Below are 17,053 nucleotides of genomic sequence, written 5' to 3'. Positions count from 1 at the left end.
CAAAGATCCTTTACCAACCTGCCCTCTCCACATCGCACTGCCCCCCCAGTTTCAAAATCCGCGATGAGGCCTTGGACAACATGGGCCACTTTCCATACCTTGGGAGCCTCTGTTTACCTTTCCAGAAGAAGGTGTAACCGCCACCTTGTTTCTTGAGCTGGCCTTCCCATGCCCACCGGGTCTCTCTTGGGGTGGCGATGTCAATGTCGAAACATCTGAACTCCCAGGCAATGACAGCAGTACGCCATTCTAGTGTGTTGCTGCTGGGGTTGTCCATGAAGGTCTTTATGTCCCAGGTCCCGAACTTTATTTTAAGGGGGCGGAAGATGTCTGTGTGTGATTTCTTTTAACATGGGGTGGCTATTGCACACCAGCTACTACACAGGCTTCTCGGAGCAAGGCCTTGGGCCAGTGGCCAGGAGGTCTGAGACGACCGGAGACCAGGCTCCGCTGTGTGGGCCTAGAACATGCAGACATACATACTCCTACTGTCTTTTTTTCTCCTTCCCACGGCACCTCTCTACCTGGGATTCATAAAGAACAGTTGTGGCCTCGCGATCTCACTGTTGGCCTTAGTTGTGCCATTCCGGGCAGTAACCAGCAGGTGATGATTCCTGTCTCCAGGTCCTCATCCGCTCTTCTAGGTGGCGATTGCTGTCTCTGGGCCCTCTTTTCACTCGCTCTTCTAGGTGATGGTTACTGCCTCCAGGTCCTCACTCACTCTGCCTCTTCACTCGCTCTGTTTTCACACTCCAGACTACCTCTCCTCTCATACTGTTTTCAGATTCCCGGCTGCGTCTCCAATCACGCCCCACTCTCCTCGCTGAAGTCTCGCTCTTTATACCCAGCTGAAACTGGCCTGAGGTTGAGGGAAGAAGGAACTCGGGTCTAGTGTCCAGGTCCAAGTCTGCTCATTAATTCCCTCTTCTGGCGTAGTCCCAGCTGTTTTACCTCTAATTCTGCCTTTATCCGAGGCTGAGGGTGTTCACTTGTGGCTTTGAGTCTTTACCTGCGGCTCCGGTGGGGATTTACTCAGTTTCCTCCCTTTTTTGACAACCAATAAACTTATGTTTCTCCTGTGATGTTAGGTGCTAGGTGCTGCTGACTGGCTGGCTTGGGGTCCTCCTCTCGCATTCTCCTCTAGATGCTACTGACTGCTTGTTCCGGGGTCCCACTTTTGCACTTTCCTCTAGGTGCTGCTGACTGCCTGTCCCAGCGTCCTCCTCTCGCACTCTCCTCTAGGTGCTGCTGACTGCCTGTCCCAGCGTCCTCCTCTCGCACTCTCCTCTAGGTGCTGCTGACTGCCTGTCCCAGCGTCCTCCTCTCACAGTCTCCTCTAGGTGCTGCTGAGTGCTTGTCCCGGGCTCCTCCTCTCACACTCTCCTTTAGGTGCTGCTGACTGCCAGTCCAGGAGTCCCCCTCTTGCACTTTCCTCTAGGTGCTGCTGCTGCCAGTCCAAGGGTCCTCCTCTCGCAATCCCCTCTAGGTGCTGCTGCCTGGCTGTCCCAGGGTCCTCCCCTCACACTCTGCTCTAGGTGCTGCTGACTGTTGGTCCAGGGGTCCTCCTCTCGCACTCTCCTCTAGGTGCTGCTGACTGCCTGTCCCGGGGTCCTCCTTTCGCACTCTCCTGCAGCTGTTGCCGACTGCTTGTCCCGGGGTCTTCCTCTCACATTCTCCTGTAGGTGCTGCTGACTGCCTGTCCCGGAGTCCTCCTCTCACATTCTCCTCTTGTTGAGCAAGTGCCACTTGATAGCGCTGTCAATGACCCCTTCCATTACTTTGCTGATGATCAAGAGTAGACTGATGGGGTGGTGATTGATGGGGCGGAGTTTGTACACATACTTCTGCGCCTCCTTTAGAATTGCAACTTTAAATTTAGATTGCCTGTCCTCATTTTTATCACGTATCACTTCGCATCTCTCTGTATTACATTTCATCTGCATGTGTCTCCCCATTCCACCAGTTTGTCTATGTCCTCTTGAAGTCCAGCACCATCCTCCTCACAGAACAGAACACTTTCAAGTTTTGTGTCATCTGCAAATTTTGAAACTTTGTGCACCTAAATCTAGGTCATTAATATAGATCAAAAAAAGCAATGGTCCTAGTACCAACCCTTGGCAAGGATGATTATATATATCTTTCTCCAGTCCAAAAAACAACCATTGACCACTATGCTATTTCCTGTCAACTTTGTATCAATGTTGCTATGGTGTTTTACATGGACCCTGCTATGGTGTTTTATGTGGACCTTAACTTTGCTGGCAAGTCTGTTATGTGTCACTTTATCAAACACTTTTTGGAAGTCCATATACATCAGTTCATCAACCCTCTCTGTTACCTAACTCAATGATTTTCTTGACCAAATTTCAAAATAATGCTCAAATTAAATTTATACAGGAAAGTTTACTCACATATATACATGCTTGACTTCCAGAATCCATCAGTGTTAGATCAGCATAACTCTCAAGCAGGTGATTGAAGATATTCCGTTAAAAAACAAAGCCTGTCACCAGGGCAATGGGTAAGTGCATTACACTGAAAGACAAAAAAGATGAGAGACAATATGGTGGGAGCATAGAGGCTGGGCGAGGGATCATGGAGCAGTGACAGTGAGGGCTGGAGGGCCTAACAACTATTAATAGAACTGGCCTGATGTCCCATTAAATGGAGATAGACCTTCTAACCACCTGGCCTCAGCATCCACTTACTTCTGTTGCCGTCTCAGGCCTGCTTCAAGAGATGGCAACCCCAACCCCAGCCCACACCCAACTCTCGAAGATCAAAATGCCAGGTGAATGCACTGGCTTTTGTAGCTTGGAACATAGCGTTAGGAAATGGCCCAACTCATGCTTCCCAAACTGAAGACAAAATTCAGCCTTTTTTGTGACTCCTCACAACTTGCTTTCCTATCTATCTTTGTATCATTAGCAAATTTGGCTAAAATGCACTCTGTCCCTTCATCCAAGTTATCAATATAAATTATAAATAGGTGAGACCCCAGCACTGATCCCTATCCCCATTTGTTACAATTGGCCAACCTGAAAATGATCCATTTATCCAACTCTGTTTACTGTTAGCCAATCCTCTATCCATGCCAATATATCCACCCCAACGCCACCCCCCAACACCATGAGCTTTTATCTTGTTCAGTAGCCTTCAATGTGGCATCTTACTGAATGCCTTTTAGAAATCCAAATACAACCCTGCTTGTTACATTCTCAATGAGCTCTAATAAATTTGTCAAACAAAATTTCCCATATTGACGCTTGATTGTATTATGATTTCCTAAATGTCCTGCTACTACTTCCTTAATTATGTTTTCCAGCACATTCCCAAAGTAATTGGCTTATAATTTCCTGTTTTCTGTCTCCCTCCTTTCTTGAATAGGGGTGTTACATTTGTAGCTTTCCAATCCACTGGGACCTTTTCAGAATCTAAGGAATTTTGGAAGATTACAACTAATGCATCCACTATTCCTGCTGCCGCTTCTTTTAAGACCCTAGGTCCCTATATGTAGTGGAGGATGGGAATATGAGCTTGATCTTGCTGCTGATTGGTCAAGCTATTGAGTTTTTAATAGTTGGGATATGTTAACATTCTTGCTGCTGATTGGTTGACTGTGCAGAATAGTAATGTCCTCCTTGAGTAGGAGTATCCAGATGTCACTGATGAGATGGCCGCTGTCTTGGGAATGGTGTGGTGTTAGTTGATCCCCATAACATCCCTGACATGTCTTGTATACCAGTGTGTGATGGATGAAATAAGTCTAGGCTGCAAGGTGTACCCAAGTCAGTGGACATAGAAGTCTGACACAAGTCATCTAAGAAGCTCCATTCCATCTTTCATACCCACAAAAACAAAAAACCATCCCACAATAAACCAGGAGTTTACAGCACACCATGCGGACTCATCTATATTGGGAAAACAGCCCAGCCTACACACTAGACTTAAGGGACATCAAGCTTGCTCAAACACAATGAATGGGACAAGTCAACTATCATAAAACACGCACAACTCAATAACCACCACATCCAATGGTCCAACTCTAGACTTATCTAAAAAGATCTAAAATGCCTGTTCCCTGGTTAGTTCCCCAATGTATTATTCTGAATATACCATATGAACTATTCCTCAAGGCTACCTTTGTCAATTTTATTCGCCTAAATGAAGATTAAAATTACCAACAATTATTGCAGTACTTTTCTTACAAGTCCCTATTATCGCTTGATTTATATTCTGTCCAACTGTGTAGTTATTGTTAGGGAGCCTATAAACTACACCCATCAGTAACTTCATTCCAATGCTATTTCTTATCTCCATCCAAACTGATTCTACATCCTGATCTTCTCAGCCAAGATAATTTCTTCACTGCTGTACTGATCTCATCCTTTATTAACAGAGCTACACCTCCTTTTCCTTTCTTCCTCTCTTTTTGAAATATCAGTTGAATATGTTGAATATTCAGTTACCAGCCTTGGTAACAATGCAACCATATCTCTCTAACGGCTATCATATCATACCCATTTAGTTCTATTTGTGCATGCATCTTGTTGCAAACACTGTTTGAATTCTGATAAAGAGCCTTTAATTCTGTCTTCGCACTTTTTTTTCTATTTGCTGGTGAACTCTTATCTTTGTATGTTCTGTCCTTTCCTGTCACGCTCTGGTTATCATTACCCACATTGATATACTGCCTTGTCTTTTCTCTTTAACTTTCCAAATTTCCCCTCCCCCAGTAGCGGACTTAAAGTTAGTGGGGCCCTGTGTGCAGCTTCATTTTTGGGCCCCCCTCCCACTTCACGACCCAGCCAAAAAAAATAACATTTTTTTCTGGGATGTGGGTGTTGCTGGCTAGGCCAACATTTATTGCCCACCCCTAATTGCCCTTGAGAAGGCAATGGTGAGCTGCCTCCTTGAACCGCTGCAGACCCTGTGGTGTAGGTACACCCACAGTGCTGTTAGGGAGGGAGTTCCAGGATTTTGACCCAGCGACATTCTCTCTTATCTGTTCCCCACCACTTTTCAAATTTTTTTTCTTCATCCTCCTCCTATATTGTAAGTAATAGGAAGTAAATGAAAATAAAGTGAGGTACCGTGATTGTTTTTGTAGTCTAATTTCTTTTCACAGGCCATTTGAAAATTGCTGAGGGTCTCGGCAGACCACTTAATGACCACTTTCCAAATGTTGTTCGTACTGTTAGCTAGCTATTGTAAAGTGCTTTGGGTAAGAGCACTTATATATAAAAAAACAATAACCTTTCTTCAGTGCACTTGAATGGGGGTCTCAGACCACAGTTTGTGAACTTTTGATCTAGATGAAAGCTTGTATTTGCATTATGCTAACATGGAAAACGTGTAAAAATAAAAAATATAGATGACACATAAATAGAAAAATAAAAGTTAACTTCCTCTGAAGAAACTTATTCGATTTGGAATAAAAATATATGTATTCAGATAGCTTTTTTGCTACACTTTTTCTTTACAAAATTGTCAATTATGTCATTGTAAGTAATATTTTGTAATGAAGTACTTTCAATTGTCAATATTGCCGAACTTGTCAAATGTTCCTGACTCATTGTATTTTGCAAATAATTTTTAACTTGTTTCAATACAGAAAAAGAACGTTCACCAGAAGCATTTGTGACAGGTATTGTTAAAAATATTTTCAGAATGGTTTCTACATTTGGAAAAATTTCCTGCAAACCATCACGTAAAAGTCTATGCAAATCAACTGGTGATCTCAAATCACAGACCTCACCATTTTTGACAAAATGAATGAAATGTTTCACTTCATTGTCAAAAAGATTTGTGCCTATATCCTCTTGGTAGAATTCACTTAATTTCTTACTGTCGTGGCTTTGAGCATTTTCATCTGTACTTCTGTCCAAAAACACGCTAAATAAATCAACAGCTTTCTTTAGAGATTTACCTCCACTCTGCAATTGCACTAATATTGTGTCACAAGTAACATTAATGTTCTCAACAATGATCTTCTCTTTCCCTTTTAAGTTGATTTCATTCTCTCTAGTATCATCGGAAAATAACTTCCTGGCTTCTTTACACTTCTCATCAGCACGAGCAGACCGCCTGGTGTCACAAATCCTTTTGACTGTCAAATGTTTTTCATTTGCCTGCTCCAAGTGTGATTGTAGCATACTCCACTGACGCGTGGAAATTGAAAAAAAGGCATACACGTTTTGAATGAAGTCAAAAAAATATGTAGCTTCTTCACAAGATTCAGCTGCAGCATTGCAGGTTAAACTTAAGGAATGGCTGGAACATGGTATGATTAAAGCAGAGGGGCTTGCATTGTTCCATCTTGCCCATAGGCCCGAAGAATTTCCTGCCATATTTGTGGCATTAACAAAGTTCTGCCCACAACAATTTTTGATTTCCAAACCTAAATTTGTAATGATTTCCAAAGCAGCTGTCTCTGGACATACAGAAGTGTGGAATTTTAGTGGGACAAAGCAAAGAAATCGCTTTACAACTTCACCATTGCCAGTCGCATATCTTAAAGTTAATGTTAATTGGTCTACATGACTCGCATCTGGTGTTGAATTGACTATTATGGAATAGTACTTGGCATCCTTTACTTAATCAGTGAATTGGTTTCTGAGCTGCCCTGCCATTATAGTAATGAATTCACCATAGGTTTGGTGTGTTAAAAAGCTGGTCTTCCCTGAGCCATGATACTGATAATTTTTCAAATGCTCATTAAGAAAATCATCAAATTCACCAAGCTATTCAAGTCAGGCTAACAAATTACCTTTTCAATTTGACAATGATCACTCATCATGTCCTCTTAGGGGTAGCCCCAAAGTAGAAAGCACTTGGACCATGACAACAACATGTCTTAGCACTTTCCTCCAAAAAGAACACTTCTTTTCAAACTGAGCCGGTGACACAGAATCAATTCTTCCAGATAATTTACATCTTTGAATGAACTTACACATAGCATTAATATGAGCTTTGGCAGTTTCATGATCAGCAATATCTCTTGCACCATTTCTCCAATTAGAGTGCCCGTCAACAAATGTTTGTTTCCCTTCACTATGGTCAGGGAATAACTTGCTAACATAACAGTCGTGCATCAGTGGTTTCCAAAAAAAAATCAACCAAATTCTCATTTCTGTCGTCCTATTTTTCTTCATCCTCAGAAAATGGGACTCATGAAGACCTCTAAATTGCTTTTGTCCTCCAACCTCATATTCTTTTCTCAAATTTTCTTATTACCTATGTTTTTCGGCTTATTTACTATGAAATATTCTATCTTATCCAATGAAACAAATTTTGGCCCCAATGCAATGTCTTTAGGATAGGTTTCTTCCCTTTGTTAAAATTACTAATATTTTGCAGTTCCATTGTCACTTCAGAGTCCACTTGTTCAACTTTTGCAGGTAAGCCCACAACTCGGCAAGTGATCAGTTAATTCAGATATTTCCTTGCCCATACGTTTTGATGAATATCCATTATTCAATACTTCAAGCTTTTTAAAATAAGATGACAAACCATCTTTTTGCTTAGCTTCATCTACTTGCCTTGTCTTCAATTTTTTTGCATTTTTGACTGCCAGACTCATAGTGTCACTTCATTATTGCTAAAAAAACTGACCTTGATTTTAGGCAAATTAAAAATGCCTGAAAGAGCAAGGTCATAGCCACAGATGGGCCTGGGTGGGCTAGTGAACTACCCAATTAGGTTTAGTGCAGGTAAACCTGTGCTTTTATCAGGCTCTCTCAAAACGGGATTTTGGACCATTACATACTAATGACAAATCACTGGCATTGTTGCAAAGTACAGGGGATGGTGCTTTTGTTCGATTGGATAATTAGTCAAGCAGACAGACTTTGATTGATTTTCCTTAGTTGCTGTTGTGCTAAAATGGCGAAGCAAAATTCTTTTCTAGATGACTTCAAAAAACCACATTTAGAGCACAGTTCGCGGAATAAGTTCACAGAATACAGAAAGCCTGGACCACTTCACAACTTACAATGCTTATTAAGTTCAGTCATTTGTCAGATTTGCCCTGCATTTTGGGGCCGTCTGTCATTGGGGGCTTGTGCCACCACACGGTTTGTTTCACAGTAAACCTGCCACTGCCCTCTCCTGAAAAGTCTCTCTAGCCCCTTCTCTCTAATCATTTGATTTGCCAGGACACTAGTCCCAGCATGGGAAGCCCATTGCAACAAAATAGCTCCCTCTTTCCCCAGTGCTGGTGCCAGTGCCTCATGAATCCATGAAAACGTGTTCATGTGGGTACTGGGTGAAGATTTGGCACTGTGGTGCCCCTCAATAGTTTAAAAGATCACATGTGAGCTATTATTCACTCAGGTTAGGTATCAGACAATGGCTGGCACATATGGATCTAGAGCTAGCTCGGGTCAAGGACTCTAAGACAGAAAGAGTAGCAAAAGGAGCTGTAGAACGAGTTCATATGTTCATCCAATGAGTGTAACCCCTCCAACTCTTCTAGGGATGAATCAAATGATCAGTGCAAAGATGAGTGCAGAAACTGGGAGCAACATCATCTCGCCAGTTGTGAAGAATTCTACTATCAACTCCATGCCCATTACAATCAACGTGGAAAGTGTTTGCAGGGGCAGCCAGGAAGGTAAGATAGCATTAACAATGTTAATATCCACCAGCAGAATCTATGGGCATCAGAGGAAACAGAGGAAAGATCATTTCCATTGGATTTTATTAAATCAACCTGAAATTATAAGGTTCCAGACCACTTTCTTTTTTTACAGACCTTAACCAGTGTTTTCCATCATGCTCCATCTGGAAAGGCACTAGTTTTCAGATGGAGAAAGCCTCAGATTCTATCCCAGTCTCTGTTGATTTTGATGATCTCAGGAATTAGCGAGTTGGCTTTTGTAGCCCTGAGCTAAATAGGGGAATAATCAGCCAGGGTTTCTTTTGCTGATCATTACCCAGTGACTCCAACTGATATGTCCATACATGTGTGTGAGTACGTATGTGTATTGGGAGCCCCATTTTATAAAGGATATGAAAACAAGTGCGTCTTCAGTGTAGATTCACCAGGGTTAAACAGAGGTGAGAAGCTGTAGTTCTGGGGAGGTACTTGTAAAGCTGGGAGAAATTCTGCTGGAGCAGTGAAGGTTATGGGAAGATTTACGTTGCACCCTTGTTCAAAAAAGCATGTAAAGATAAACTCAGCAACTACAGGCCAGTCAGCATAACTGCTTTGATGGGCAAGATTTTAGAAATGATAATTCGGGACAAAATTAACAATCACTTAGATAAGTGTGGATTAATTAAGGAAAGCCAGCATATTTTGTTAAAAGCAAATCACATTTAACTAACTTGATTGAGTTTTTTGATGATGTAGCAGTGAAGGTTTTTGAGGATAATACAGGTAACATGATGAACATGGATATCCAAAAGATGTTTGCAAAAATTCCACCCAATAAGCTTGCCAGCAAAGTTGAAGTCCATGGAATAAAAGAGACAGTGTCAGTATGAATACAAAGTTGGCTGAGTGGCAGGGAACAGAGTTGTTGCTTTCTCACCTGGCAGATGGTATCCAGTAGTGTAACCCAGGAGTCAGTACTAGAACCATCATGGGCTCCAGTTGGTTTGGGTTGGGGGTTGGGGGGGTGCCACTTGTATAGATACCCAGGAGTTAGAAGTGGTTTTAATCCTTCTAACTTTTTCTGGGTAACTATTCTGCTAAGTGAGTCAAAAGTATTCAAAGTTTCTGATTTAAATCAGAATATTAGATGGTTCCCAATGCAAGGTAATTGCCCTTCGGAGATTTGAACTTCCTGGGCAATTTCCATGAAGTCCTTGTGTGGGGACTTCTGAGGGGCCCCCAGCATGTTTTCTGGGGTACCTGCTGGGTATGACTCCTCAGGGAAATGGAAGTACTGGGCCATAATGTTATCTGGTTGGTGGGTCAGTGGCGAGGGGTCATAAAATTAGAATTCTCACTAAAGGCGTGAGGAGTGGGGTTAGGATAAACACTTTGAAAAAGAGAGTTCTTGAGACATACAATGCTTTTCCATAAGGTGTAGCTCAGGCAAAGATCAGTGCATCTTTTAAGAGAAGAGTATATACATATTTCAAACAGGGAAATGTATTGAGCTTTTGAGTGACAGCTAGGCAGTTGGGATAGTTTTGAATCTAGCAAAGAGCTGGCATGACCATGGTGGACCAAATAGCCTTCTTCTGTACTGTAAACTTCTATGGCTCTTTGTCAAGTGAGGGTAGGATTAAGCTTGGCTGTGGTGTCTCCCATGGTAAAATAACCTATTGACTAGACTTACAACTAAAGAATGAACACTTAGGCAAGGTACTGGAGAGTGGTTGCTGCCCATGGAAGAGTGAGTGAGGATCCTCCACCTTCAGGAGAGGAGGAAACAATATTCAAGTGCTTCAAACAACATGCCAGTGTCCATCCATGAAGTACTTCAAACAACCTCCGAGTGCCCATCCATGGAATAAATTGTGGTGAATATTGTCATGAAGGTGGCTAGATTAGGTTACGTTTCAACTAATAAATAGAACTGGATGTTCAGGCACAAAATCAAGCAGTGTATGTACTTACATTTACTGTACCCATGCCCCCATCGCATACCCACCACAAATGGAGCATGCTCTGCAGCCATGGTCCACATCTTTAATTAGGCCAAAGATTTATCACACTGATCAAGAGTTCAAAATAGTTAAAGCGACCAGCCATCCCTCTCTATCTTTGTGTTGGTTGTGATTGGCTCAGTTTAGCTGTTGCTCCATCCCCCACTGTCCTCATACTATTCTGCAGGAAAGAAATAAAGTGAAGAGAAGGGAAAGGAGATGAGGTAAGGTGATACAAGCATGAGGTGAACCAGGAAAAGGCAGTTGGAGAATAAGGTGGAGAAAGCAGCAAAGTTGGGGGGTGAGGGGGTACTGAATCAGTACTGACAGGTTGTCATTTGCCACCTAATCAGCAAGTAGAATACTTCAACCTGTGACATCTGAGATCATGCGTTCACTGGTAGCAACCCTTTACTATGGTAGGCCAGCATCGAGTCCATTCCACCAGTTACATGGCTTTCCTTACAAGGTAAAAGCCTTAAATTAAATCAGAAATGTACAGTAAATGAAAAAAACTTTAGAAGGAATTGAAGAGCAGAACCACTTGAGGCTCAGAAATGGAAACATTTAACAGATAGGAAGACAAGGTGATGAAACTACAAAAAAAGCAAATTATATAGATTTTACAAACATAATAAATATAAGGAAAGTGCTTGCATTTATAGTGTGCCTTAGCAGCCCCTCAGGAGAGCCCAACACCTTCCAACTGTTGAATTATTTTTAATGTGCAGTCATTCAGATAAGTGTGCTAAGGGCCTTGCTGGCCAAGAGCAGGGGTAAGAAAATTGTTACTGTGTCCACTCCCCCATACCATCAGAGGTGTGCCAATTCCCAATGTACACTATCCTCAGTAAAGGATTCACATTTGTGAAACTTATCCTCGTGTTGTTTTATGGACAAAGAAGAAAAGGTAATTTTTCTTGCTTTAAAATTTGAAAGTTGGGAGGAAAGGGAGAATGAGGGCGGTGTGGAGCCCGATAGTTTGCAGGTCTTGAGAAAGAATAAATTAGATTATGTGAGAATTCAATATTTTCTTTTTTACCAAAATACAATGGTTTTGTCCAAATGTAATTCTAATGAAATACTTGAACCTAACATCAACCTTGTCTGTTTATGATTCCAGGTGGATATTTTTGCTGTTTGGCTTTACCCCCATCTGCCCCAACTGGTAAATAATTAATAAGTAGTAATAAAGCACTAATTAGTTACAAATAAAATGCATTGCAATTAGATTTCATGTTGCAGAGTTAGTCAGGTAAACCAAGATTGAATGAACTCTGTGACTCCCCTGTTCCTAAAAGAAATTGTCAGGAGGCAACAGTGGTCTGAGAGCAGGTCACAGAGTTTCAACAAGAACAAACCAGCAAGTAAAGAAAATACTTCCTGACAGTGGCTTCTTTGGCAGTGCCTTCTTTAACAGTGATCCCTTTGACAATGCACCCTCTCACAATGAAAACTGCAGTAGTCAACACTGTGATAGTGAACAATCTGGGAATGCAAAATCTAAGGGCAACTTATCCAAGATTGTGTTAATTTGCTGTTGTCATGAACAGAACAAGAAAAAGATAGCCTGAAATAAATCATCTCCATAGACAAATGTAGCTGTAGAATTACTGAGCACAAAATTCTACTGATATAATATCCTTTCACACTCTGGGACTGGATGCCATGGTGTACTTTCATGTTCAGGGATGACATGCTATCAAGAATTGGACATTGTCCTTGCAGCTCTAGGTCCTGGGTTTGAATCAGCCTGACATAATAGAGGAAATGTCTCATTTTTATGCCAGGAAGCATCAGTTTTGATGTTCTCAGTCCAATTTACATTGATTGTTAAATTGTAACACGAAGCTGCCCACACTAAAATTGAAATTGTGATAGTACACAAGGATGAAAAAATAGCAAATGGAAATGTCACACAGAAAGAAAAATAGCATTTAGGAGTTCGAGTATATTGTGATGGTATGGATATTTAACCCTGGGAGTGCTTGATGAATAGTTCAACGGAAGTTTTTCTTCGTATAAAACCCACTTGATGTCTGACCTGAGAGTGATGAGACTGATTAGAGGGAGCTTTACTCTGTAGAATTCCATTTTTAAGTACTGATTTTGGTTGTACTGATTAGCACAAATATTCCTCCAGGGATGTAAATAGAATGTAAAACCTTCTCCCCGTTGTCCTTATAGGAGAATCATATGATCAACTAATAAACTGTCATAAAAAGATCCTGAAGGAAAAACTTGAATACATCACTGATTACACTTCTACTGCAGGGGAGTGTGTCTGTCTCCTTCAGAGATTTACGGACCTTTGGATCACCGATGGCAAATGCAATGAGCTTCATGTGGAGCACGAGGTAACAGAGGCTGGATCATCCTCACCCAGGCATGGCAGGGCAATTTTTAAATCTATGAAGCACAAGGACATTTTTGGACCCATGCACAAGCAACGGCAACCAAGAGTGGTCATCACCCGTGGAATCGCAGGCATCGGGAAGACAATTTATGTGAAGAAGTTCCTCCTCGACTGGGCAATGTCAAAAACGCACCAGGAGTATGATTTTGTGTTCGTCTTTCCATTCTGTGAGCTCAATCTGATTTCTGAGGAAAGCATGAGCCTTGTGCAGTTGGTGCAACAGCATTACCCACACATGGGGCAAATGGGTGAGACTTACCCAAATGATTCTGCCCGCTCCCTGTTTATTTTTGATGGGCTGGATGAAAGCCGATTTTCTCTGGAGTTTGAAAATAACCCTGTGTGTTCTGATATATCGAAACCAGTGCCCCTCCGATCATTATTGACAAATCTCATCAAAGGCAACCTGCTCCATACAGCATCTATTTGGATAACAACACGCCCATCAACAAAGCACCGAATTCCATCCTGCTACGTGGACAGGGTGACAGAAATACAGGGATTCCAAGACGAAGAAAAGGAAGAATATTTCAGGAGGAAATGCCAGGACAGCCAACTGGCAGAGAAAATCGTTGCACTAGTGAAGAAGCAAAGTAGCCTTTGGATGATGTGCTATGTGCCTGCTTTCTGCTGGATCCTTGCCACTGTTTTGGAACATGTCCTTAAGTCATCATGTGCTGAGGAATTTAGAGGTAACACAGTAACTGAGGTTTATACCAACTTTCTGGTTGTCATGGTGACATACCACCATGAACACCGTGGCCACGGAAAGGAAAAGATTGAGAAGATCTGTCAGTTACTGCAGTCAGATCAGGGGGCGATACTCAACCTGGGCAAGCTTGCATTCCAGTATCTGAAGTCTCGCACCTTTGTCTTTTATGAGGAGGATTTTAAGTGCTTCAATATTGATATCTCATCTATCTGTGGTATGTTCTGCAGAGAATATTACATAAAGTACTCCGCACTTTCCCACAGGCGTGTCTACTCCTTTGTCCATTCCACAGTCCAAGAGTACTTTGCTGCTCTCTATATTTTTGCAACCTACCACAATGAAAAACGGAACCTGATGATATGCAGCATTCTTGGGCGGATCTGTGAGGCTTTTTCAAAGCCCACCTTCTTTGAGATTTGTAAAAGTGCTTGCAGCGAAGTGATTCAGAGTCACACTGGCCACTTGGATCTGTTTCTCCAATTTCTCTGTGGCTTGGGAAGGAGAAGGATTCAGAAGTGCCTGCAAGGCCTCCTAACCCATGTGGAGGAACAGAAAGATGACCTACAGAAAACCATAAGCTACATGAAGAAGCTGCTACAGACAGACATCCCTCCAGAAAGGTGCATCAATTTGTTCCACTGTCTAAATGAGCTGAATGACAAGTCAGTAGTGAGGGAGATCAATGAATCCCTCCATCAGGGAGTGTTGTCCTCCAAAAAACTATCACTCGCTGATTATTCAGCATTGGCCTTCGTTCTGAAAACATCAGATGTGGACAGAAAAGAATTCCATTTATCCAAATACAGGATATCACCAGATGGTTTGAAAAGACTATTACCAGTTGTTAAATCCTTTGAAAAAATAACGTAAGTACTTTGGCTATAAAGCAATAGGAGAGTATATTTTATTATTTTTCTATGACATAGGAATTTTAAATGCTATTTTAAAATTCAAACGTAGAAGAGGGAAGATGCACAAGCAGTTCAGATTCAGGACAAGGTTGCTGAGCATATGACTGACTGCCCAGTGAGACAGTGTTGAGGGAAGAATTGGATGGCTATCTGATGGCGTGAGCAATTTGATAGGTATTCTTTTCTTGGACTGGACATATGGACTGCAGAGTCCTTTTAGGCCACGTGTACTCTTATGTAATTTAGTCTGGTCCATTCTAATGAGATACACTGATTCTGCCAAGTTTTTCAATATACCAGGTGGTACTCTGCATTCACAATCTATTTAACCTAGCAGTCCTTTCACTCTGGGACTGGGTGGTACAGTGGATCAGACACTGTCCTTTCACACTCTGGGACTGGGTGGTACAGTGGAGCAGATACTTTCCTTTCACACTCTGGGACTGAGTGGTACAGTTGGTCAGACACTGTCCTTTCACACTCTGGGACTGAGTGGTACAGTTGGTCAGACACTGTCCTTTCAAACTCTGGGGCTGGGTAGTACAATGGGTCTTCAAGAGGCAGGGCAGGTTAAACACAGAGTTCTGTCTTAACATTTAAACATCTTAACTGTAGCCTATCAGCAATGCCATAGGACAAGAGCAAACAGTGTGATCCAATACAGGTATATTATTTGTATATAACAATGTTTTATTGCACATTTTTTATAGACATTACTTGATCTATTTGCCCCACTGTTTGAACTCTAGGCTATCAGGTAGTATCATGGATGAGGAAATGATTGATTCTATGAGTGCTCTCCTGCTCGCCAGTAAAAACCAAATCAAGGAGTTATGGTAAGCTGTCATTTCATATTAGAATCTTTTGTGTGCAATGTTTAGCAGGATGTCAGAGCCATGTGTCATCCTTGGCTCAGTGGTAGAACTCCCACCTCTGAGTCAGATGGTTGTGGGTTTGAAACTCCACTCCAGATTGCATAATCTAGGCTGACATTTCAGTATGATAGTGCAAAGAGAGTGTTGTGCTGCTGGAGTTGCCGTCTTTCAGATGAGAATCCATCCAGTCACTCAGGTACTGTAAATGATCCCATTGCACTATTTAAAGAAAAGTAGGGCATTCTGCTAGGGTCAATAACCAATATTTATCCCTCAACCCACATCACTGAAGCAGATCCCAGTGAAGCACTTCATTGATAATGAAGCACTTCAGGACATCCTAATGTCATAGGAAGTGCAATATAAATGTAAGATCTTCTGAAGAAGATGAAAATTTGGAAATTGCACCATAAGAATGAGAATAAGAGGCTCTGTCCTGTCTCAATGGGCCACCAATCAACCCTGATTCAATGAAAAGTGCAGGAGGGCATGCCAGGAGCAGCACAAGGCAAACCTAAAAATGTGGTGTCAACCTGGTGAAGCTATAACACAGGACTACTTGCGTGCCAAACAGCATAAGCAGAAAATGATAGTTAGAGCTAAGTGATCCCTCAACCAACGGATCAGACCTGAGCTCTGCAGTCCTGCCACATCCAGTCGTGAATGGTGGTGGACAATTAAACAACTCACTGGAGGAGGAGGCTCCACAAATATCCCTATCTTCAATGATGGGGGAGCCAGAACATTAGCGCAAAATCTAAGGCTGAAGCATTTGCTACAATCTTCAGCCAGAAGTGCCGAGTGGATGATCCATCTCGGCCTCCTCTGGATGTCCCCAACATCACAGATGCCAGTCTTCAGCCAGGAAGGCCATAGGTCTGCCTCCATGTTGACTCATTTACAGGATATGGGCTTCACTGGCTGGGCCTGCATTTATTGCCCATCCCTAGTTGCCCTTGAGAATGTGGTAGTGAGCTGCCTTCTCGACCGCTGTAGTCCATGTGGTGTGGGTACACCCACAATGCTGTTAGGGAGGGAGTTCCAGGATATTGACCTAACAACAGTGAAGGAACGGCAATATATTTCCCAGTCAGGATGGTGAGAGGCTTGGAGAGGAACTTTCAGGTGGTGGTGTTCCCATCAATCTGCTGCCCTTGTCCACATAGTGGCTGTAGGTTTGGAAGGTGCTGTCTAAGGAGCCTTGGTGAATTCCTGCAGTGCATCTTGTAGATGGTATACACTGCTGCTACTGTGCGTCGGTGGTGGAGGGAGTGAATGTTTGTGGAAGGGGTGCCAATCAAGCGAGCTGCTTTGTCTTGGATGGCGTTAAGTTTCTTGAGTGTTGTGGGAGCTGCACTCATCCAGGCAATTGGAGAGTATTCCATCACACGCCAAACTTGTGCCTTGTAGATGGTGGACAGGCTTTGAGGAGTCAGGAGATGAGTTACTCGTCGCACGATTCCTAGCCTCTGACCTGCCCTTGTAGCCACAGTATTTATATGTTAGTCCAGTTCAGTTTCTGGTCAATGGTAACCCC

At 42.4% G+C, this 17,053-nt stretch overlaps 1 protein-coding gene across 1 annotated transcript in view; it reads left to right on the top strand.

Moving 5' to 3' along the window:
• Positions 1 to 351: 351 nt before the first annotated feature.
• Positions 352 to 17,053, top strand: part of LOC144694306 (NACHT, LRR and PYD domains-containing protein 3-like) — a 31,961-nt gene continuing 15,259 nt past the window's right edge. Inside the window, exons 1-4 of the mRNA XM_078564638.1 lie at positions 352 to 454; positions 8,477 to 8,614; positions 12,790 to 14,596; positions 15,391 to 15,477. Coding sequence (XP_078420764.1) covers positions 352 to 454; positions 8,477 to 8,614; positions 12,790 to 14,596; positions 15,391 to 15,477 — 2,135 coding nt within the window. The remainder of the gene's footprint in view (positions 455 to 8,476; positions 8,615 to 12,789; positions 14,597 to 15,390; positions 15,478 to 17,053) is intronic.

Source organism: Cetorhinus maximus, chromosome 19 (assembly GCF_964194155.1).
Source record: "Cetorhinus maximus chromosome 19, sCetMax3.hap1.1, whole genome shotgun sequence".
Lineage (NCBI taxonomy): Eukaryota > Metazoa > Chordata > Chondrichthyes > Lamniformes > Cetorhinidae > Cetorhinus > Cetorhinus maximus.
Note: the sequence above shows the minus strand (reverse complement) of the source record. Positions and strands in the feature narration are given on the sequence as shown.